The 25,597-nt window shown below is 38.3% G+C and overlaps 1 protein-coding gene across 7 annotated transcripts in view; it reads right to left on the minus strand.

The window, feature by feature from the left end:
- KAT6B (lysine acetyltransferase 6B) overlaps positions 1–25,597 on the minus strand; it is a 230,889-nt gene that overhangs the window by 29,228 nt on the left and 176,064 nt on the right. For 5 of the 7 annotated variants that reach the window (XM_004383205.2, XM_023737668.1, XM_023737665.1 and 2 more), the window contains exons 8-13: positions 22,281–23,212; positions 21,181–21,302; positions 19,503–19,618; positions 17,228–17,369; positions 13,796–13,957; positions 10,345–10,438 (exon numbers count right to left, since the gene is read on the minus strand). In XM_004383205.2, coding sequence (XP_004383262.1) covers positions 10,345–10,438; positions 13,796–13,957; positions 17,228–17,369; positions 19,503–19,618; positions 21,181–21,302; positions 22,281–23,212 — 1,568 coding nt within the window. The remainder of the gene's footprint in view (positions 1–10,344; positions 10,439–13,795; positions 13,958–17,227; positions 17,370–19,502; positions 19,619–21,180; positions 21,303–22,280; positions 23,213–25,597) is intronic. The other 2 variants (XM_004383206.2, XM_004383207.2) reach the window with 2 other exon arrangements.

Below are 25,597 nucleotides of genomic sequence, written 5' to 3' on the forward strand. Positions count from 1 at the left end.
TTTTAAACAAAGTAGTCTATTAAAGGCAAGCTATTAAAACTGTTAGTTCCTAGCTGGCAACCTGAAATACTATAAAAAGTATTCCTGTACTTAGATATCATATAATACAACACTTCAGCCAGTAAGCACCTAAAATATGGAAAAAGAGGGTAGGTGTTTCCTCATGATCAGCCCCCTGATATTACTCCCCCAGGTCCCAGGTAGAGATGAAGAGTGTGACTTTCTTTCTAATTCTGCTTTATCGACTCAGAAGGGCAGAGAAGCAGGAATCAGGGAACCAGGGAGAAGATGCTTTTCTCTTCCTAAGTGGTGCTTCCTCAAGAAATCAGTCAAGAGCTACAAAGAGGCTAAAGTAAACAAGCCTGGTAATCTCTACGAATGTCAGGTGGTCAAAGTACCCAAGAAAACTCCCAAGAGATCTCTGTCATTGGAACCAGAAGGGGGAAAGAATGAAGGTGTGGAAAATTACACCAATTAATACTCAGTGTGAAAGAAATTAAGGTACTAAATTGTACCCAGAAGTATGTTTCCTTAAGTTTATTCTATTTCCTATTTTTCTTAAAGGCTGTATGTATATGTGTGTAGCATTTTTAAGAAAAGAGAACAAGTAGAAGGACACTTCTAAGCACACTTATGACATGAACCAAGTTCATAACACACAGGCACAAAACTGAGTCATCTGCAACCATCTTTGAGTAGCACACACTAACTACACACTCAGTTTTTAAATAGAACACAGACCTCATGAAAGCCAAGGCTGAAACCCTCAACATATGAGATCACAGAAAATGTCAGCAAAGGGGATTTCCTGAAGTGAGCACATAATTCATTCAATCACTCCTACTGTCTATAGTTACAGTCCTGGTCCATAAAGGACAACCCTGAGACGCTGCACAATATTTTATTACTGAATAAAGAAAGCCAAAGGTGGAACCCTTTGTAGCAGTTGTAGCATTATGATTATGCTATAAAGAAGCAGATATTAATTCTTTAAATGCTTGAATCTATAATTCTGATAATTTACTTGACTGATAAATTTGCCATTTGTATACTAGTCTCCAAGAGCTACAGATAGAAGTTTGTAGATATTTGGACCCAACTGTCATCTACCCTTTAGTTACACATCCCTCCTCACCTAAGATTAAACCAAGGCTGAAGAAAAGAAAAAGTCAATATAAGATTTTGAATCCTTATATTCTAGTTAGCATGTTTTTGTTTTTAATTAGGAAAGAATGCTGAATTTCATCAAATGCTTTTTCTGAATTTGTAATAAAAACCCCATCTGGCTAGCACTTTTTTTTCTCCTCAATCTTTCTCTATCAGCACTCTCCTCTCTTCTTCCTACTGATACATGCTAATGCTTGAATCTATCTTAAAACAACAGCCAGGTTCCTGTGCCTACAGCCCTAGATAGTCAACCTTTTTGTGCCCATTTATTTTTACCTTTTTTATTATTGTGCTTTAAGTGAAAATTTACAATTCAAGTTAGTCTCTCATATAAAAATTTATACACACTTTGTCATGTGACCCTAATTGCTCTCCCTGTACTTGACAGCGTAGTCCTCCTTTCCACTCCGGATTTTCTGTGTCCATTCAACCAGCTCCTGATGCTCTCTGCCTTCTCATCTCGCCTCTGGCCAGGAGCTGCCCATTTAGTCTCATGTATCTACTTGAGCTAAGAAGCATACTCATCACGAGTATCATTTTATGTCCCATAGTCCAATCTCAAGAGTTGGCCTCGGGAATGGTTTTAGTTTTGGGCTAACAGAGAGTCTGGGGACCATGTCTTCCAGGGTCCCTGCAGTCTCAATCAAACCATTAAGTCTGGTCTTTTTACTAGAATTTGAGTTTTGCACCCCAGTTTTCTCCTGCTCCTTCAGGGACTCTCTGTTGTGTTCCCTGTCAGGGTTTTTGTGCCCACTTTTTAAACCTTCACTTAAACCACAATCCTCCAAAGTATACATGTTACACCTTGGCATGGATTGAATTATGTCCCCCCAAAAATGTACATACCCATTTGGCTGGGCCATGATTCCCAGTATTATATGGTTGTCCTCCACTTTGTGACTGTAATTTTATGTTAAAGAGGATTAGGGTGGGATTGTAACTGCCCTTACAAAGGTCACATCCCTGATCCAATGTAAAGGGAGTTTCCCTAGGGTGTGGCCTGCACCACCTTTTATCTTATAAGAGATAAAAGGAAAGGGAAGCAAGTAGAGAGTTGGGGACCTCATACCACCAAGAAAGCAGTGCTGGGAGCAGAGTGTGTCCTTTGGACCTGAGCTTCCTGTGCAGAGAAGCTCCTAGTCCAGGGGAAGACTGACGACAAGGACCCTTCTCCAGAGCTGACAGAGAAAGCCTCCCCCTGGAGCTGACACCCTGAATCTGGACTTGTAGCCTACTAGACAGTGAGAGAATAAATTTGTCTTTGTTAAAGCCATCCACTTATGGTATTTTTGTTAAAGCAGCACTAGATGGCCAAGACACACCTTATCTTAACCTCCTTTGGGCACTAACACCAGCTGGAGGGAGACCTTAGACAAGTTTTTTAGTGTCTCTGTGCACCAAAAGAGAGATGATAACAGTAACCTACCTCACCGGGTCTTTGTGAGGACTAAGCAAGTTAATGTGTGTGATTCAGGTGACAGTGCCTGACTCTGTGTCAAGCACTCAGAAACGTCAGCTATGATTACAGTTATTGTTACCGTTGTTGCTGAAACACCTATTTTGGCTTCCCTGACACCAGTCTCTCCTGATATTTTTTCCCTACTGCTGGACAAATCGAAACTCAGGGACATTCTGCAAAACAACTGTCCTGTACTCCTCAAAAACGTCAACTTCATGAAAGACCAAAAACAAAAAAAGTGTTCTAGAATAAAGAACACTAAGGAGCCCTGGCAGTGCGGTGGTTAAGTGCTCGGCTGCTTACCAAAAGGTCCGTGGTTCAAACCCACCAGCTGCTCTGAGGGAGAAAGGTGTGGCACTCTGCTTCCATAAAGAAGAACCCTATGGGGCAGCTCTACTCTGTCCTATAGAGTCACTATGAGTCGGAATCGACTCGACGACAAGAGTTCTGGTTTTTTTTGGTTTACCGCTGGACCATTTTCAATCTCCTTGATGGGCTCCTCTCCTCTATTAGCCCCTTAAGTGTTGGAACTCCAAGGACTCCATCCTCAGCCCTCTTTCCCCACACCTTCTGCCCTCATGTCCTCACCCACACCTATGGCTTCAACCACCACCACGTGCTCATGACTCGAGGGTTGCTCCCTCTGCCGCAGACCCCTCTGCCGAGCTCTGGACTCCACAGACAGCTGCCATGGGGATGTCCAGAACCCACAGAGAATGTAACATGGCCAAGCAGCCCTCACTACCTCAGTTAGTTACCTTAGTTAGCTAATTAACTCAGTCACTATTTACTGAGCATCAGCATGTGCCAGGCAGTGTTCCAGGTGACACAGAACAGAGGAAATACCTGCCCTCGTTTCCAAGCTTCCTCACTGCCACTGCCTTAGGTCAAGCCTTCACTGACTCTTGCTTCTTAAAATAATTTTCTTTTAAATTACAGCCGAAGTATAAAATTTTAAAAATAGCAGGTAATTCTAATTCCAGAGATAACCTGAAAGTGTATTTCCTTCCTTTCCGTGCAGATACTTTTACATAATTGAGAAAATATACAGTAAAACTTGTGAAAGCCAGAACCTGTATAAGGTGGAAACCTGTCAGAGAAGGAAAACTCAAATATCTCCCACTAATAGAGAGCAAGAGAAAAGTGGTGAGACTGCACCCTGTCAAAGGTGGAGAACTTGGGAGACCTGGAAAAACAAGGCAGTCCCATCGAGTTCCTGCTCCCACGTTTCATCGTATACATAAATTTGAAAGCCACTTATTAATCACAGGCATTTCCTATCGTATTAAAATTCTTCAGAACATAATTCTTAATGGCTAATAATATTCCATTATATGGATGAACCGTAATTTTCTCAGGGCTCTCTCCTACTTTTGATTATCAAGGCTATTTCAGTTTTTTTCCTATTATAAATGGTACTGTGAAGGGCAAAAGTACCAAAACATTAACTCCTTGCATAACAGGACTGTGAAGGATTTTATTTTCTCTTGGTATCATATCTATGTGTTTCTAACTTTCTACTATGAGTTGATACTGCTATAATTACCAGGAGGGAGAACTCACTTTTAAAAAAGAAATAATGCAAAAAAAAATTTTTTTAATTAAGTATAAATTTTAATTCACTTTGTCTTAGAATAAATTCCTTTTAAAAATAACTGTTAACAAAAAAGAACTGTTAGAGGCTTCTGACACATACTGTCAAAAGTTCCAAAAAATGTCTACCAATTTATACTTTCTCCAGAATCAATATAACAGTTCTCATTTTATGTTAACTTAGTTAGATCTGAGTAAGTTTTGAAGTCTGCTAATTTGATAGGCAAAAAAGTGTAATTTAGCAGTTGTTTGAAACTGTGCTTTTAAATTACTGATAAGATTTTTTTTTTCATACTTTAAATCAGCCATTTGTACTTGAGAGACCATGGAGTATCGTGATTAACAGTCAAGGTATTTGGGTTCAAATCAGAGCCACTTATTATCTGTGTAAACTATGCCTCAGTAGAATGGGGTGAAAAGCAGACATCTCATCTTTGTTGTGAGGGTTACATGAGTCAGTACACGTGGGACTTTAGAAAAGCAGCTGGCACTCAGTAAATGTCAGCAGTGTTTCTGCAGCCACGGATTTTCCTTCTCTCTACATTCTGTGTTCATGTCCTCTGCACGTTTTTCTATTAGGCTTTACATTTTAGTGCTATCAGACCTTTCTTGTTTAAATATTATAGATATCAAACCTTTTCTTAGTATATTTGCTGCAAACATCTTTCCCATTATGTTTGTTTAAATACTAATACTTTTTACTATACAAAAGTTTTAAATTTTTAGATAGTTAAGACCGTCTGTATATTCTTTTCTGGTTTCTTTCACTGCTTTGGTGTTTAGGATGTCTTTGACCATCCACAGGTCAGATAAACAGTTATGTATCTTCTAGCTTTTGAATGTTTGCTTACTTGTTTGTTTATTTTTTTTAGTTAACTTTAACATGTATTCTAGGATTGACCACATTAAATAAATACATTATCGATAATAGGAATTATGTTTCTTTCTAACAGAAAAGGGAGTTACAGATATGGAAAGGGGAAAAGATAGAATAAAACCCTGTGGTGTTGCTGATCTGAAATGGGAGGATGCAGTACGAACTCATGATGGGTGTATATACGCATTTATGTATATTATATAACACTCACAAATACACACATATATATTCTTTCCTAGCTCTGTCCTCTGAGAGGGCCTAGAAGCAGTGATACCCCAGTAGCAATGAGCCACCTAACTGTCCAGATCTTGGTTTCTAAATATTGCTCTCCACTTAAGGAACTAAGGCTCTTGGGAGAAATAGGTGATTCCAGGGCCAGATGAGAGAAAAGAACAAGATGAATCTGGAACATCACGTTATGCCAGAAAATAAGGAAGATTTCAAAGGATGGGGACATGTCAAAAGGACACAGGAACCAGTTCGCAGCAGTTCCCACTGAATAGATCTGGGACAATTTGAACATCAAAATAAATAATGGTGGCAACAAATTATAATCCATATAATAAAATAAAAATTCACGAGTCCATAAATGAATAAATGAATGAACAAGTAAGAAGAGAACAGTTCCTTATAGTAGAATGCCAGCTAATAAATAGAAGAAACAATGGAATTAGAAAATCACCATTTGTTAACCACCATAATTATTTTAGACAAGAATCATTAAGGAATGCTAAAACTACTAAGTGAAAACTGGATGAGAAGTAGGATATTTATAGTCCCAAAGTATCTTTTCATCAGATACTTATTGAATACCAAGAAGAAAATGGAAAATTTACAGTGAAGAGATCTGGCAGGCACCACCTTAACCCAGTAATGGAACAAATAAACTATCATGGTTATCCTGTTAAGATGCACTGAGGCGGACACATCATGTCTGTGGTATTCCTGCCCCAAGTGAATAACCTGAATCCAATCATAAGGAAGCATCAGACAACCCCAAGTTGAGGGATACTGTACAAAATAAGATAACCTGTACACTTCAAACATATCAAGGCAATGAAAAAAAAAAGAAAAAAAAAAAGACTGACTGTTCCAGATTAAAGGAGATTCAAGAGACGTAATAACTAAGCATGACATGTGATTGTAGACTGTAGAAATGTATTTATTTATTCTATAAAGGACATAAGTGAAAATGGCAAAATTGGAAATTTGAACAAGGTGTGCAGATTAGATAATAGAGCCGAATCAATATTAATGCCTTGATTTTGATCCTTTGTCCAGTGGTTACGTGTGAGAATATCTATGTTTTTAGAAAACATACACTGATGCATTTAGGGGTAAAGGCACAACATGTCTGCAATTCACTCTCAAATGAGAGAGAAAGAATAATAAAACAAATGTGATGAAATGTTAACATTTTTGGGGAATCGGAGAGAAGAGTATATTGGAATTCTTGGTGCTATTTTTTTCTTAACTTTTCTCTAAGTCTGAAATTATTTCAAAATAACAGTTAAAAAAATAATAATCAAAGAGTAAACTGGATAAGGCACAGCTAGGCAGAGCTGGCAGCAGGAACCATCCAGGACCTGGCAGCAACTCTGAAACCCCCATCTGCAGCTGTGCCTTGAGAGGAATAGCAGCTACTTGCCTTTCCCCTTGGAGGCTCTGACTCCGGATCACAAAAGTTTTGTGGGAAGGGGGATTCTCAGATGTCTGGTAGGAGGGTGGGGTGGGAGTGTGTATGTAGAGACAGAGATGGAGAGGACTTCAACATTTTCTCACTGAGGAAGAGAGGGCGCCTTTCAGAATCCAGGGGAAAGGAACGTGATATCAGCTTCCTACCCACGACAGTCACTCCCTCCTCCACTCCACTTAGATTCTGGGGAGAGAGTCACAAAACCCAAGAGATGGTTTATACGCAAGATGGGAGTTGGTACCCTTTTGTCACTCTGGCTGAGCTGAGCAAATGACCAGCTTTACAACGGCACACAAAATAAAGGATATTACTCATAGGATCAACGTCCTGCTTAAAAATCATCAGTATGAGGCCAACAGGTCAACAATTACTCAAAAGCAAAGATGAGAAGATAAGGGGGCAGGGAAACCGGAGTACTAAAAGGAAATAAAGAGAACACAATTAAAGAGAATACTGACACATCTTGATAAATGTAACTAATGTCACTGAACAATCTGTGTGGAAACTGTCAAATGGGAACCTAACCTGCTGTGGAAACTTACAATAAAAACTCAAAAAAATATTATTAAAACAAACAAAAAAAGATCTGCTCTGACAAACCCCAGAAAGCTAGGAAGAGACAGACGAACAACTTGTTCCAAGGGCAGGATCTGGTCCTATGGATGACTATTCCATCCCTCTTGACTAGCTGACACTGTCTTGGGAGAATAGTGCTCAAAGCCTTGTGTTCGCAATTCTTTATATACACACAACGTATTATATTTCACACCCAGTGTACAAGTAGGCAGCTGGACAGCTATAGCTCTATCCCTGCTGGTATCTTGTTTCAGCTTGCTAAACTAGCAATTATTATAGACAAAATAAAGATTTTCCTGCTTCACAACTTTATTTGACTTGCTGAAAAGGCATGCCCGGACCAAAAGGCCCTTAGGCTCATGTACAAAATAGAAATAAAATAAATCTTACTGTTAAAAGGTCCTTTAAAAAAAGCAGATTTTAGAAAACCTGTAACCCTAGTTTATCTTTCTTGCCTGGAGCTCTGAATTACGAGGTTGAAAAGGATTATGAGAGGTCACTGGGTTCATCCTCTCCCTGTGCAAAAGACTGGGTCTAAATCGTTCAAGAAAGATATCTATCTGCCCTTATTTTAAGTAACTCCAAAGAAGGAGATGCTATCAATTTTTTCAGCAGCCTACTCTATCTTCTTTAAAACCTCTGTAGCTAAGAAATCCTTTTGGTTTTAAATTGAATTTCTATTGGGTTTACACCAGTTTCCATTTTCTTTGAGTATTATATAATTCTCCCCCTAGTCTCTCTTCTCTGGGGGAATAATTCCAATTCCCTTTCAACTTTACTCAAATAATTTACCAAATCATTCACTACACCCCCAAGCCCACTCCAGTATAAGGGCCATGCCAAGGGTACAAGAAAGAGAAAATCTAATCACACCCTCAGCCCCTCATTGCCTGGACATACACTGATTGAAGGCATGAACCATGATGGCCCTAAGCCATTCAGAAAAGGTTACATTTGTTCAATAGTTAATGTTTAAAAACACAGGGTAAACTCTAATATGGTTTTTACTAAAATGGTTAAAATAAAGATTTAGCATCTGAAGGGAACGTCTTTGTTACCTGGGTTATTCTCTTATATAGAAAGCCTCAGTGCCAGATCATGCTGTACAAAGATGCTATTTTATTGAAAGACTTGCATTTTGGCAAGTACTAGTCCCTTTTTATTTTAGGTATAAAATTATTGTTGGCAGTAACCATATCATTTTGGGGATTCAGTTCAAATAAAAAAAAATACATCAAATTCAGATTATTGAGTGAATTGTCCTACTGAATACAAAGAAGAAGAAAGTATCTAAAGAGTTTACAGTGAATTGGAAATATGACACTTAGATCAATAATTTCCATAAAAGAATGAATGTGATTAAGTGAAACAATACAGAGATATGGTGCTAAGAAGGGAATGAGATGAAATTCCAGGAGGTGGAATCAAAAAGAAAGAGGCATGTGAGTTGGTGTTTTACAATGGATTTTAAACAGAGAGAAGTAAGGAGAGGACGAAGTGGCCATTTCAGGTGAGGGAACCTTATGGACAAAGAATGGAGGTATGAGAACATGCTTAGAGTATCTAAGGAAATAGGAGATTAGTGGATGAAAAAGCCTAAAAGATAGGCTAGAACTAGTTGTTGGAAGATCTTGAATACTGAGCTAAAGAGTTTGCCTTACTCTGTAGGCATGCATTTACTATAACAAATTTAAAATCTGAATGGCTGCTATGCATACCAGAAAGTTACTGTAATATTTATGAACAACTTATGAGTGGTGGCCACAACAATCTACATGACAAAGACAATTGGTTTTGCCCTTAAAAGTGATCTCAGCTAAGACTCTGTAAAATAAAAACGGTGAACTCCTGGTGAGATGGTTCTTCAGGGATAACTAGTTTCCTGGATAACTAAGCCAGGAAAGGACAGATAAGACCAGGGCAGTGAATTAATAACTGGAAACACTATCTAAGAACATAAAAATACTCAATTAAAAAATAATATACAGAATCTTTCAATGTCAATAAATTATACAAATCAATCCAAAATTGCTATATAGTTATTTTATACCCAGACTTCTCAGATTTCAATGTCTAACAATACAGATTTAGACTCAACATATTTCTTCATGGTTTTCCTTGAACACATTTACACTGTGGTTTTCACATTTATGTACTTTATCCAATAATCAGTTAGAACATGGTACCTACTGACAGATTTTTATATGGTTAAAAATGACCATTATCATGGGACATGTGACCTTCATGCTATTTTGAATAATTCTCCAAATTCACATTACATTTTACACATCCAATATAATATAAACAAGGAGTAAAAAACCTACCAATATTTTCTTTTACATTATTCTGTGCATATTTTTACATTTTATTCTGATTTTAACTGAGGAAGTTCAGAAGATACAAGTGTACATAAAACAAATGTTTCTTGGGCAACCTCTAGATACAAACATTGTAATCGTTTCCATAATATAAAATGAAAAGTACCAAACAAGATAAAGTTATTTCTACGAGAGAGGCTCAAAGGATAGGCTGCCCAAAGAATTGTTTTTCTAAATGGAAATATCTCTTTTCTGCTCTATACACTACAAGATCATAGGCACAATTTTAGAAAGCTGGAAATCCTTTTAAATAACACTTCCTTTAGCTTTAATCGCAAATAATTGCCTCTTTTGGTACTAATGAGCATGAGCACAACCGAAAGGAATGTAATTCCACCAGTTCATTCAGTGTAAATGGCTCTGTGAGCTAGTGACGCTGCCGAGAGACCTAGTCTCAATTTCCTAGAGTACAATAACCGAGCAGCAGTAAATTTGTCACTTGAGGAAAATTTTCTAACCTATGTAAATATAAATAGAAAACCCATTATCTATTGATAAAAACAACAAAGTAGGTTGAATAAAGTTTTATGCGTTACTGTTTCCCATAACGGCCATTCAGCTCCCTGGATCATGAAAGTAAATAAAGCACTTCACTTACTGAAATCAATGAGAAACCGTCCAAATCCTTGCCTTTGGTGCTGGGGCATGATCATTATGCAGGAGACGTTATACTTCTGCTGGCAAAGCTTTTCCTGAGGGAAGGAGAAACAGATCAAGGATGTCAGAGCTCTGCTGAAGTGGGCAATTCCCTGCACCTGCCACTGTCCTTGTAAAATATTCCACTAAGGTGAGCCAATGTGTTAGGTCAGGATCAAGCCCAATAATCCTACTGTGTTAATCAATCAAACTATCAACTAACAACAAACCATCAATCCAAGTACACCTCTCAGTTATGTCTTTGTTCTTGGAAGTCAGTACTATAAAATATGAATACAGAAGTCAAGAACATATAAACCAAATGAAACAGAATAAAGACAGTATGGAAGATATGCTTTCCTTGCTTGAACAACTTGAGAGATGAAGAAAATAACATCCAAAGTGTCACCAAGCAGGGTAAGTTAGGGCTTAGCCAGCTACCTTGCTAAAGCACTTACAACTCTGCTAGCAATCTGTCTTTTGCCTTTCAGCAACTGCCCCAGTGAAACTAAAACAGTGCACGTGTAGGTAGCTTCTGCACAAATACATTTCTCCTATGAATAAAAAAGTAAAAGTGAAATGCTAGAGGAGTAACTCATACGCATTTCAAACCAGGAAGACAAAACAAAGATGGTAACAACAACAGGAAACTCCAAAGCCACTACACAAAAATGAGGCCAAAATATTACCAACAGTCTGAAACCAGGAGAAAGACCGGGAAGAATATGGTGGGAAATGGCCCTTCTAGTTAAGGAAGAATTTGCAATTTTCTTGGGATGTGGCATCAGAGCAGCAACATTTTATTCAGAGTGCACAGAAGCCACCAAAACCTACACAGACAAGATCTGAAAAAGGCTTTTAAGGTTGTAAATGCCCTGGCCAAAAATAAACCACCAATAAGATTGACCACAAATTGCACCAACCACATCAAAGAATTACTTCAGAACACCCAGATCTTTAATGAACCTATTTGAAAGATGACAGGGAACGGTTGTGGAAAAAACCCTGTACAGGACAGAATTAAAGATTTCTCTGTGAAAAAGATGTGCTCCCAACTTTTGCTCATTCGTAGCTGTCTTCAGAGTCTGTAAAAAATGAGGAGGAAGAAATAATGTGTGTCGGTTTTCCTAAGCAGATGGACTGCCCGTCATGGGATGGACACCTCAATGTCAAAGGGTCAAGTAATTCACCTACATTGCAAAGTCAGACAAATGGGTCACTCTTATCTAAAAACAGATGTACTACACTGGGTTAGAAGAATTCATCCTTGAGGCCATTCTTTACTTTGCCCAGAACTATTCTTACCTTTAGGAGTTTTTTTGAAATCCAATCCAATAGTGATCCCTTTTTTTTCCTTAAAGCATGTTACTACAGCCGATCTATTCTTGAACCACTTTTCTAATAACCTTTAGAATTAGGTTTAAGTATAACCCCAAAAGGTCACAGTCCTCCACATTCCAATTTACATGTTAGAATATGGTTTAATTCGTATCTAGTCTTTTAACATGGTTATTATTTAGAGTACTTTTTGTTTCACTACACTGCCAAAGGTGTAATAAGAGATGGCGGTAGCTGTTGCCATACTACAGAAGAAACTGTGAAAAATGAGAGTAGTTTAGCTTGTTGTGAGTACAAATGTTGGGCAGCCTGGAAGAAAGAGAGACAGAGCTGCAAAAGCAAGAGTCACCATCAACTGCAGACATGGGCACTAATCAGAGGCATCAGGAAGACTCAGCAGGACGAGGACAGCGGGCACCGCTAAGCTCTACATGTGAACTCACATACATTTAAACAAACATCATTTTCTAACAGGAAGAACAATCATGATCACTACTCTTTTGAACTCTTTGGAGAAAATGATTTTTACAAACCTACGTAAAAGGTAAGATGCTTTGTAAATTATATAAATGAATTTCGTATTCATTGTTTTATTCCATGTTAATTCTCTGTCATCTTTTGAACCCATAATGTGCAAGTTAACTTTCTTCTTTGTCATTTTAGAGCTTTGCCAAATATGTAAACTAAAACATAGAGGCAGTTTTCCATATGTGCTGCCACTTATTGGTATTGGTATTTTTGTTTGAGTCTCTGGGTTGATTCTTAAAAATATAGAAAACAGTGAACAATTCTGCTTCTTGCCTTCCACGTGGGAAGCCTGGGTTCGACTGCCGGCCAACGCACCTCATGGGGAGCCACCACCTGTCAGCAGAGGCTTGCGTGTTGCTATGATGCTGAACAGGTTTCAGTGGAGCTTCCAGACTAAGACGGACTAGGAAATAAGGCCTGGTGATCTACTTCTAAAAATCAGCCAATGAAAACCGTGTGGATCACAGCAGTCTGACCCCAGGCGACCACAGAGATGATGCCGGACCAAGCAACGTTTCGTTGCCTTGTGCAAGGGGGGGCCATGAGTCAGTGGCGACTCAGGGGCAGCGAACAACAACATCAACAGTTTACAGTGGACCTTCATATGTATTCTGTATTCTGATCCTCCAGGAAAAGAACACTTCTATATAGCATTTCTTTTGTATTATGCAAGAGAAGATTCATTAAAATTCACTAATCTTATCATCTCAAATGAAAAAATATATCATAAAATAAATAAAATACTTCGTTCAGATAATTTAGCTTCTGCCTGGAAGACTCATAATTACCTTCTCTCCTTACATGTCATTCCAGTACATTAAACCATTTCCTACATGCCTAAAACGGTTAAGGTCATAACCTGGTAAAGATTTCCAAACCTAGTTTTTCTTTACTGTGTATGAGTTAATGTTTCTCAGAAGCCCATGAGCAGAAGAATGTGAGAGATCACTCTGACCCACAGAAAAAGATGAGCTATCTACCCAATATGTCAAGGTCTTCCTTGTGCTAATTGCCTGAGAAATCTAGGCTTTCTAAAGGTAAGGCTCCTTCAGAACTTCAAACAACAGCACAAAGAATAAGAGATGAAAATATAAAACCAGTCATTATATATGCTTGAGTGTCCAAATGCTGACATTCTAACTCACTCTGAGATACTGATGACCATAGCAGGGCATGCAACAAGGAAAATGAGAATTCTCTCTTCAATGCTACATTACACTGAAACCTTCATGTTGACTCTGCTTAGGGCAAGAGGGAAACCAGCTTAACATTTAGAAAATCGAAGATGCTAGGTGGTCTGTAAGGCAGCAATTGTAACATTACATGGATGCTGAGAGTCAAGATAGCAAACAGCGCTTAGGCCCTTGACACACTTCCTAGGCACGCTGGTTTTGTTTTTTTAATGAGCTCTGAACAAGGACCTGAGCTTTTCAAAAACATGTGTCATTTATTCAAATTATAGTCATAAAAAAGCCCTGTTCAAAGAATTGGGCTCTACCAAAAACATTTTGAAAAAGAAAATGAAGGTCATGCTGGCTTGTGTTTACCTTAGAGAAGTATCCAACCAGATGACAGCCCTTTTCATCATTTTTTGTAAGGACATAAAAAAGGAATGGCTCAACATCATAATACAATGTTTTGTGGTCCAGGAAGAGCTTGGCTAACAAGCAAAGGTTCTGGCAATAAATTTTGCTCATATTCCCATCAACCTAGCAAAAGAAACAGACAACATTATTTAACACAAAAACGCCATTCAATATAAAATTGTTTATTCTATGTGCTATTTTGGAAAATACATAATTTTATTTCCAAATCCTGAACTGGAAGATTAAAACACTCATTAAACAAATACAGAGTTAACCAGAAAATAGCTGTCATTTGGCAAATCAAAATTCCACCTTTTGTACTTTCTCTTTAAGCTACCTGAAGAAACGTCAAGCCACTAGCAATGGGGTAATTTCTACTTGCAATTTATTATGAGTTAAAAATAATTAGGCATGTCCTCTCTCTTTATTTGAACCAAATAAATCAGAATTAAAGGAAACATAAGCAAACTAAAATACTTCACAAGTAAGTTAACCTTTATGTTGTTTTCAAAAGGGCTTCATACAAAAATAAAAATAAATGAACTGTACTATTCTGATTCCCCAGAAGTGTGGATTAGTAAAAGAGGCTTCCATTTTGGTTTTACCCTAAGCATCATTTTAAATATAATTGGAAAAGATAAAATATCTATGTTGGGAATACTTACCGAGAAAAGTGAGATGAATTTCAACCTACAATAAATACCATGAGTACAGTCTACTTCTGTTCAAAATAAAAGAATCAAGCTGTGATACTGATGGTTATAGACAGGAGGCTAGGTACAGATGCCAATTTCTTTGATCAAATGTAATTACTTGTTGAAAACAGAAAGCACAGCAGATTCAAGAAGAATTTCCCCTAGCACTTTTCTTAGGGGAAATGCATATTTGCTAACCAGAGCTCTTTAACAATGAACTTGACCATTTTCGAGTCTCCTGTGGGCCATATTGGTTCTTCATATTGCACAAATTATTTTTAGACTTCATATAACTATTTCCCTTGGATGAAACCTAGGTCCCACACATAGCAACATAATCAAATATGGGCAACAGGCACAGAGGATACAATTCTCTCTTTAATTAAAGGAAGTTTTTATGTATTTGAGACTTAGTCCTTTTGGAAATGGTAGTACATTACAAAAAGGAAAGACGGAATGTATGTCTCTGTGAACCAGAAAAATAATTAGAGATGACACAAAGCTGCAGCAGAATTCTTATCAGTTGTAAAAGTCCTAATACGGCATGCTTTCAAGAGGGATAGATGAAGAGAAGGTAGGAAAGTATTAATCTGTGATTATTCATTTATTCTATAATTTAGGAAACTGCTTAGAGAAAAGTTTCCTACATGCTGTGCTCTTAAGTATTAATGCAGATTCTAGAATAGTGACCTTGGCACTTACCAAATTCAACCCCTTCAATTATTTTTATGAATAATTTTCACAAATTTGCTTCTGATTTTTCCCCCTCTCATCTCTGTACAGTCCAAAGGCACCTGCCCTAGAATAGCAGACCCTTTATAACCCTGGGAGGACTTCTCTCCCTGGATTTATGAGTGCTTCAATTCCACAGACAGACTCACGCTGATTTATTTAACAATCACGTAAGGCTAACAATGTGTTCTGCCCTTTGGGAAACAATAAAACAGTGATATCCGTTTTATTTTGGTTAGAAGAAAGGATCAAGGCATCAAGGAAGCAACCAATAGGAAAGTTAAACTCGCGACAATAGCAGTTAAGCCTCAACTGACAGCAGCTCTGTTAGGTCTCAACTGGCTGAGGCTGGCTGGGTGGCACCTGAGACTAGCAACAGCAAGGACAGGCAACTTGCATACTGCCTTCCCTCTAGCCCAGTGGTTCTAAACTGGGGGCGATTTTGCCCCCCATCCCCACCCCGGGACGTTTGGCAATGTCTGGATGCAGTTCTACTCTGAAACACATAGGGTTGTCATGAGTTGGAATCGACTCTATAGCAACTGGCTTGGTTTTAGGTCTGGAGACATTTTCTGATTGTCACAACTAGAAGAGGGTGCTGCTACTCACATCTAGTGGGTAAAAGCCAGGGATGTTGTTAAATATCCTACAATGCACAGGACAGACCCCCCACAACACAGAATTATCCAGCTTGAAGTGCCAGTAGTGTTCAGAGCGAGAAACCTTGTGCCTAGCCTGCAGTAGAAACTAAGATATCATCAAATCTTCCCAGCAACAATATCCTTCTTCCTTCAAACTTGCCAAAAGGGCCTGACATAACCAGGAGGGGGAGCTTTAGAAAACCTTAAGACACAGCTGGAGTCTCTGTGTTCTCCATTTCTGAACCAAATAAATCTGGGGAAAAACTAGTGGGCCCAGGCCTGACTGAGAGATGTGGAGCCTAGTCCTCCCTGTACTAAATATAACACAAGACATTACAGGTCAGAAACTTAGAGAACTATGGGGTAGAATCATAAAGGTTGGTCTGAACATTCAGAAAGTGAGACTCCTGAGGTAAAAGTGTATTTCAGAGAAAGAAGATACCACGTCTGCTGTGGAAGGAAGGCTTGCTCTGAGCATCCAGGAATGAAAAACAATGCATCAAAATGGGCAACAGAGAAGAAAAGAAGGCAGGATAGTAAGAAGTGCTTGACTGGAGTAAAGAGCATAAAGGAGAGAATGAAGAAGCCCCAAGATTAGGCAACAACAGGAAAGAAAAACATGGCGTCCTCCAGGTACAACTGACTCAGCTACAGTGGATCCCTGAAACTGACAACAGAAACATAATTAAACAATGAAACTATATAGAGGCAAAAACCTTCTGCTACTAAATCAATTCTGAAAACACAAAATTTCTTCAAGAAACCCACAATGACAGACACATGGCCACAAGGGGTTCCTGTGAACAGCAGAGTTCTTTAGGGGTGGCCTCCACCCAGATGGGGGAAGTTCCAACATCTGCTGGGATCTCACCAAAAGGATTATCCATCCTGCCAAGAAATGGATGGAAACACAGGTGGTTGTGTATTGAGGAGATATGTACAGCTGCTCAATTCCCTGGAAGAATGAGCACCTGCCAGACATTGGCTGTAGCTGCTGAACAAAGCTAATTTCTCCTGCCAAAGAAGGTAGAATTTACAAAGAGCCGAGGAGATCATAAATTCACTGGTAAATATATTTGGTGTAGAGAGGGATTTGGGGGGAGACAAAAAAGTTAATGTGATGAAGCAGGGATTCCTCATCAATCTAAATGGTTGCTTAACATGGTTAGATAAACATTCCAAAACGTGTAAGTATTTTAAAAAGCAGTCTGAATTTCAATGCCAAAATTAAATATACTTTGAACCTTCTAGAAAGAAATCAGTACATAGTCAATAATTAGGAATACTAGGTTTCAAAAAGCTGAGTTTTATTTACACATGCTTACCTCAAATACTGAAAGGTCTTTCCTTCGGTAAATTTCATTTGCTGGAGGATGAAACCATCCACATTTCTTTGAGTGTCTTAGCAAAATGTTTTTACTTTTCATATATTTAAGACAGAATTCACACAGGTAAAGCTTTGGTAATCTGTTAAAGTTTAAAGATCAAAGAATCTATCAGATTGATTATATTTTTAAGGGAGAAAATGTTAAATACTATTAATTTTTTCTAAATCATAAGAAAACCCATTGCTGTCAAGTCGATTCTGACTCGTAGCGACCCTATAGGACAGAGTAGAACTGCCCCATAGAGTTTCCAAGGAGTGCCTGGTAGATTCGAACTGCTGATCTTTTGGTTAGCAGACTTAGCTCTTAATCACTATGCCACCAGGGTTTCCAAATCACAAGAAGCCTGTATAATATTGTATTAGAAACAAGCAGCAGTCAGTAGTAAAGATAATATAAAAACATTACATTTTTTTTTTTTTTTTTCAGTATAATCAATAATACGTTCTGTCTTTACTTTGTGAACAAATCGTTTCCTTAGAAATGTCCTACAGAAAGAAAGGGTTTAGACTTGGAACCACCACGCTAAAAACAATAAGGATGGCATCACATCGGCTGACCACGCTGACCTGAGATTTAATGTCAATATTTTCAACAACATACATGGCCAGTGGTGTGACTGCAATAATCTTTTATTCAGAGAGAAGTGAACTGATGATTTTTTGATGATCTGCTACTTAGGAAGCACAGGAGCCCTAGAACTTAGTTGTTTCCATTTCCGCTTCTGGATGAGACAACTTTAAAGTTATCATCATATATATTATAATCTAATGCAGCAAATGCAGGACTGAAAGTCAAAAGACCCAATTTGTTTCCTACCAATTCCACTCACTCTTTGAGGGACAACAGATAAATGGCTTCTTCTTTCCTTCTGATTTTTTCTCCCCCTTAAAAATGAGAACATTTTTACTAGTACTCTATCCATGCTTAAACAGACACTGCTGGTACTTACAACAAAAATTTTAGAAGCACTTTAAAGGTCTTTGGGGTACAAGAATGGAAGATAGGTTTTTGGAAGAGATAGGTACCCGTAAAAAACCCACTGCTGTTGAGTCGATTCCGACTCACAATGACCCTACAGGACAGAGAACTGCCCCAAAGGGTTTCCAAGGAACAGCTGGTGGATTTGAACTGCCAACCTTTTGGTTAACAGCCAAGCACTTAACCACTGCGCCACCAGGGCTCCTACGAGATAGGCACAGATGATAGTTATTCCAAATACTTTCACTTACAAGCAAATTTTCTTCAAAGCTCTCAAAGCACATAATTTGATTACCCGTACAAATTAAAGCTCATAGCCATTTTTTAAAAAACTGTTCAAGAACACACCGCCAAGTGGTATAAGCTGGGCAGAGAAACCAAGACTCCTGACTCTTAGTCTGCCACTCAACTTCTAGAAAACCGCCCTCCTCACATCTTCTCCAGTTAGATAACTGGCCAGAGACCCATGTAATAGAGACAATGACAGCATCTACTTTTGAAGAAAAGTGAGTTTGTGATTACTGGAAACTCTGCAGGCTAAAAAAACTGAGAAGATAATACTAAACTGTACCTGATGTACATGAAGGAAGAAATCTATTCACAACATACCCATTTGTGGAGTCTCTATATTCTCACAGTCACTCTTAGTTTAAGACAAATGAAAACTCTGATGATGCCAGTTTCTTTTCATTTTTAACAATTTAGTCACAAATGGCTCTAAAAGTAAAGATTTGGGGAAGGGTCTGTTAAGGCTACCCACTTCCCACTACTTTCTCCCATTTTTCTTCTTTTGTTATATTTGGTAAAAAAATACCTTGAAACCAAAACGCCACAAATCAGAGATAAAACTGATGGGCCTCATTCGGAAAATGAAAAAAAAAAAAAAGCAACTAGAGAAGAAAGTCTATCAAAAATTCTATAATGGCAAAAAAAAAAAAAATTTTTTTTTTTTAAATCTGGTTTCATAGAAAGCAGTATTTGCCCAATTAACCAAAGAGAGACAGCATGGTCTAGAAGGTAAAAGGCAGATTTACAATGCCGTGTAACTAACAAGTGTTTACAGAGCACAGTGAGTATATAAAAAGGTGTGGCAAAAATAAGTTTTGGAAGCACCCAGAATTAACTACCAACATTTATTTACTAAAATCATCTAATTTTTACTTTAAAACCAAGATTTTTCCTTCCTCACATATATCACATTAAAGTTACCCATCCGCCAGGCTTATTCCATTACCTTGCATATTCCTGTGGGTAAGGCGAGGAGTACCAGGTTTGGATTTCATATTTTCCAAATTCTATTACAGAAGGGTACCGGCCACAGTCCTCTACTCCACTTTCACACTCGATTTTCTGTCAGAGAGAAAAAAAAAAAAAAACATAAAATACAAATATCAGAAGAGGATATATTCCACTTACTCTTTGGTTCTTCCACCAGTAACTACAAAAACCTATCAAGACCAGAACACTTATCTTCACTGTGAATTTTCATGTTATTAAAAAACATTATAGCCCTTGTGAAATAATAATCACCTTTGTGTAAGACATATATAAACAAACCAATACCCTAAGAAACAGAATTACAAAGACAGAAAATGAGTACAATATTGGTACATACAAATGTCTATTAAAATGAACTTAACCATCTGTTGCAATGTATTAAAACTGAAGATGAGCTTATAAAATAATGTGGTTGTTACACACTCTTAGAGTCCTCCTGTTCCTCCACTAAGCAGTATTTATCCCAACTGTACTTAAGTAATCAGTCGTGACATCTGTGGTTTAATGTCCGCTTCCCTGTCAGACTGCAATAAGCTACCTGACGTTAAGAGCTCTGCCTGCCTAGTGCCTGTGGTTTCCCCAGTGTCTAGGACACTGCCTGACATATAACAAGAAATATTTCTTGAATAAAAAAGCCAGTTGGCCATATTGGAAAGAAAGGTCTTTAGATTTCGGAGCAACCTTCAGATAATGGGCTGTTGCTCATCATATCTATATACGAACGCCAGAGCAGGCTTTAAAAAAAAGAAATATTTAAGGACTTGCAACCTTAATGATTTGGGGAATTTTTGACACTTATCTTAGCCAAAGGAAAAACAATACAAAGCATCCTGACAGGGGCAGAATGAAGAATGAAAATATCCAATAGTCTCTAGGTAGAAAACATCAGAGGTAATTAACCCAAGAGACTGCTACTAAAAATAAAGCTTAAAACGCTATAGACAACGCCCCTCTCCAAAAGAAGTGGGGTGAGGTAGGGATTCTAAGTACATATAGCGCCACTGAAGTCGAATGCAGTCTACTGACATAAGAAATTCACAATCTGCACTAAATTTGTCTTTGAGAAGTCCAATAGCCTTACCTTTCAACATTTTGGTGACAGTAACCTAACCAGAGTTAATATTTTAAATGGAATCGTTTAAACAGATTACTGGACAATGAAAATAAGAGTGACCACAACTGATCGTGAAACCCAACATGGCTCTCATCAATGCTAAAGCAATAAAAATATCAGACATTTTCATAGGCTCAGCCATCTGTGTCAGAAGCATCAATAAATTCAAAAGCAATGTTCTTTTTGCTAAAGATTTCAAGCTGCTATTTTCTAATTTTAGGCAAAAAAAGCAAAACTCTATATTCCTTCAAAACTCTGTTCCTCTATTCCTTTTGAAGCGCTTTTCAAAATCTGCCTCAACTACTGCTACGTTGGTCTAATTTGTTAGCGGAGCTGAGTCCTCATCTACTTTTAAGAGTGGCGACAATGCTACACACAGTCATTGCTCTTGAATATCATTCACTGAGAACGAGCACGGTAACAGTTAAAGAAAGGATTCTGAACCAAAGCAGTAATCTCACACGAACAGTTAAGAGACACATATTTTCCTTGTTACTATAATGTGGTATTCCGGCCTTACCTCCCAAGAAAGTTCCTGGGCCTGTTTAAAAACATCCAAATCCTCTTCAGTAACGGTATCCTTGTTTCCAATCACATTTACATCTGTACTTTCTTGTTTGATGCTGATTTTGATTTCAGTATCTGTCATTTAAAACCAGCAGAAAGTGTATTCACTGACTTGTATCACCAGTAACCACCTTACATTACCAAATGGTACCAAATTAGCATAGTGGACAAGTAGGGATCATCTTTTTTCAGCTTTATAAGCTTTCACATCTAAGCACTGCTCATAGATCCAGCAGCACCCTTTCCCGCTATGCCCAAATTTTTATCTGGATTTATCACTGTCATCTTTTTATAGCTACAATAAATATATGAGGGAAAGTAAGAACAAAACAAAGTAAAATCATATTTTTCCACCAAGACCAGAAGTTATATCAATGTTTAATCGTAGACTTTCCATTATCAGCTTTGAGATATTAAAATCTACCACTTTGTCCAAATGACACATTTTTGGTTTTTGTTTCAAAAGGCAGCAAATGTAACAGGCCAATTTGTTAAATGAAATTATGAAACCGTTTTCTTCCTAAAGTGGATACACACACAAACACACTCACGCCCAAAAGCACACTTCACAGAATCAGAGATCAGGCTTTGCTGAGACTGAAGCAGGATGAACTTTGTCATGAGAAAGCAATGGAGCAGAGGGACATGAAGCGCTGAACACCCTCTGTTGAAAGCGCTGACAGCACACGACCACACAGCACCATGGCTGAAGAGGCAGCATGGGAAAGAACATGGCAGAAGCATGACAGTGGCTACTCATGCGGGACTACAAAGCCAAAAGCAACGCTATGAAAGCATCTGGGGGTCCTAGTGTCACTACGGATGGAAATAAATAATAAAAGGTGGGAGAGTATTAGTTGGAAAAACATTTTGGAGGTTTAGTCAGCATTAGAAAAAGGTCAAAGTTTCACTGCTTCTGTATGAAAGTGAAGTGAGAACAAGAGAAATAGCTAGGACCTATGTGACAAATAGGAATTGATTTATATATTTTTTTGGGGTTGGGGAGAAAGGGACGGGACGCAGATTTGGTTGGAGCTTTGACCTTTTGCTTACCATCATCCTGATCAGGTTTAATCCTTCCGTCTGCCAAGCTCCCCTTCCCTGGTGAGGGGGTCCCCATCTGAGGGGTCACTTTATATTTTAATCTGCCTAGCATCCTGTGCTTTTTAAGGAAAGTTGTTCGCTTGAAGTGAGCAATTGCTTTAAAAATACGTCCTCTAGCCATCCCCCAGCTAGAGGAGGAGGAGTGAGAGATAAATCTACTTCTAATATCTCTTTTTCCAAAGAAATGGGCTTTAGATTTTGCCGTGGAGGATAATTCAGTTTTACGACGCATACGTTTGGGTGGTGCATAACTTGGGTGTCCCTTTTTTCGAGACTGTCCCTGAGTGGTATAGATATGAGAAAGTCCATCAAAGAGTGCCTTCAGCTGGCTGTTATTAGTAAGACTGCTAAAGGACGGCACGCTGGACTGGCTGGAAGAACTCTGGGGAGAGGGAGAAGAAGTGGAAGTGCTGGACTTTTGTGAGCTGGGGCTCTGACCAGAGATGGGGGTTCGGGGTGGAAGTGAAGGAGGTGGAGGTTTTAGCTTTTGTGTGGTACCTGTAGCCAACACATGAGAAGTGCATGACTGTTTCTGAGAGACCTTTTTCCTTGGACGATAGTGCTTTGAAAAGTCTATTATTTCACCTCGTGATCTGCGACCATCAGGTGATGGTGTAAAAAACTTAGTAAGGCCATCAATGAGCCCTTTGGTTTTCTTGTTAACTTTAAGTGTAGAGGCAGAAATGTAGGTGGAGGTGGTGGTGATTTTGGTGGTGGCACCAGGCCGAGTGGGGTCTGTAACAGCCAATCTGCTGCTTGAGTCCTTCCCAGATGCAGCATGACCAGATGAAGGTGTGGTACAGACTTTAGTCTTTTGACCCCTACCAGGTGACCCCCTTCCTGTGAATGCATTCATGGATCCTTCATCACTGGTTACAGACCTAGGCAAAAATTTAGAGAATAGCATCAGCATTTAGGAGAATTATAAGGTATCTAAAAGCAATTTTATAGTAACTAGATGCATTCAATGTGCTAAAATTAAGAGATTTCACTGCAACCCTAAGAATTGCTTTTGTGTGTGGGCCACCATCTAGGTGTTTCTCTGCTAAAAAAAAAAAGGTAGCAGCAAACGCATTTGCATGTCATGATTCTCCCAATGTCCATCCAACAGGTACCGGAAGAATCCATGTGGACCCAAGGACAATATAAGTAAAAAAAATTTTGAAGAGACTAAAAGAACATCCAACGCTTTAAGTATAATTAAATAAAAATAAGTTACCCCTTGCATTGTCATAAGTAACTAGTTTCCAAAAGTCTCTTTTCTAAAGTTCTAAAAGGAAGTAAGTCAAATGTGTTGTCCAGAAGCAAAATAATAAATTTATCTAATCTCTAGTTAAGTTTATCTCATCTCTAGTTAAAAGCATTTTTAATTCAATTTATATAAATAGAATTTGGGTATGTCTATAAAATTGTATTAAAAACAAAAACAAAGAGAAAACATTAAGAGAAATTCTCTCCCTCTCAGCAGTTTATGCTTACAATAATAAGATAGCCAATAATACTCTCTTAAGAGAGAAGACAATTAATTACAGCATAAAATATTGCTGAAAAAAGGACAACAATAGCAAAAACTGAAGTAATGATTAAAGAAAAGCTACAGCGGGTCAGACATGACATGGAAAGTCTGGTGAAGAAGCAGCACATTTACCATGGCCTTTATCAGACACTTGGCGTCGGAATCTATATACAATGGTTCTGACTAGTATTTTAGTTCATTTGATGCTCGGTTCTGCCCACGCTGTATGTGGTCAAAGAGGCAGAAGGTCATTCGACTGAGGCAGCTGTGTATATGAACAGCAGCTGACTGCCTTCACCTCAGTCTAGGGTTTGGAAAGCTACCCGTTCTGCAGTGGAATTTTATACAATGGAAATATTTGCATATGAATTATGGCAGTGCTGGGGCCCACGAATGTACTTTTTAAATTATCAATTTAGCTGAAGGCTTAATATTGAAGAAATGGGATCCTGAAGATGATATGATAGTGAATTATAAAAATATCTTAAGTATTAGAAACAGAATGGCACACTTTAGTGGTCATCTCAAACACAGAGATTTAATGAAGAAATTTCAGCAGTCAGATAAACAGGGCAGAGTGGTAGGCTCATCTGCCAGTCAAGCAGAAGTAGCTCAACTGCCAGGGGCTGGCCGTTGTCTGAAGTCTCTGATTCAGCCAAACCAAAGTAACTCTGGAGATCTCTAGTGTCAGTAGGAGACACAGCGAGGGTTACCAATAAATAACTCATCCAGTCTAAAATGTTTTGCATCAGAATGCTGCATTTGGATCGTATCTGGAATCGATTGCCCAGAAAGGACAATATGCTTATAAAGCATGTAAAAAGGAAAACTCCCTAGACTGTCTTAAAAATTCCTAGGCTCAAAGGACAATTTTGGACAAACAAAAAGTTAGGATTGATGCCAGATGCAATTTTCAGCTGTGTCCTTTGTTTAGAAAGTTTATATCCTAATTTAGTTTTTTTTTAATTGGGCCCTGAGGATACAGTCCCATTTCGAGAACAATGCTTACACAGGATGAACGCAAAAGCATGTAATTTCTGCTTCAAATGATGCTAATGTGAGATTTGATTCATAAATATGTTTTATGTTTGCCTCTAGAAATTAAAATTCCATTTAAAAATGTCTACTAGTTAAAGAGGTCTTATAAAGTTTCTTAGAAAACTCTAGAAAGGAGCCTGTTTCTCCTCTGGGAGATAAAGATACAGGAGGATAGTATTTTTTAGGGCAGGTAATATAGTGAACTGCCTCACGGGAAAATAAGCAGGTGAGTAAGATTCTTGGTCACTGTCCACACTGTGTGCAGAGCACCTGTTCATTCTTACACCACAAACACCCTTTCACTAAGTCTAAAGGGACTGGTGAAAGTCTATTGATAGAACTGCTCCAGATATGCAAGGCTACTGATTTCATTTATAAACACCTTAATGCTGATGGTCAAATCTATGCTCTATACACGTTAGAAGTATATATCCATTTCACCTCTTATCTTTTCTCTACTTCTCTCATCAAATAATTTCTGCTAAATACTCCACTGGGGTTTAATGGCAACTATATGGCAAAAGGAGCCCTGGTGGCACAGTGGTTAAGAGCTTGGCTGCTAACCAAAAGGTCAGAAGTTCAAATCCATGAGCCACTCCTTGGAAACCCTATGGGGCAGTTCTACTTTGTCCTATAGGGTCACTATGAGTCGGAACTGACTCAATGGCAATGAGTTTGGATATGGCAAAAGGAGCCCTGGTGGCACAGTGGT

The sequence above is a fragment of the Trichechus manatus genome, unplaced genomic scaffold, assembly GCF_000243295.1.
Source record: "Trichechus manatus latirostris isolate Lorelei unplaced genomic scaffold, TriManLat1.0 scaffold00106, whole genome shotgun sequence".
NCBI lineage: Eukaryota > Metazoa > Chordata > Mammalia > Sirenia > Trichechidae > Trichechus > Trichechus manatus.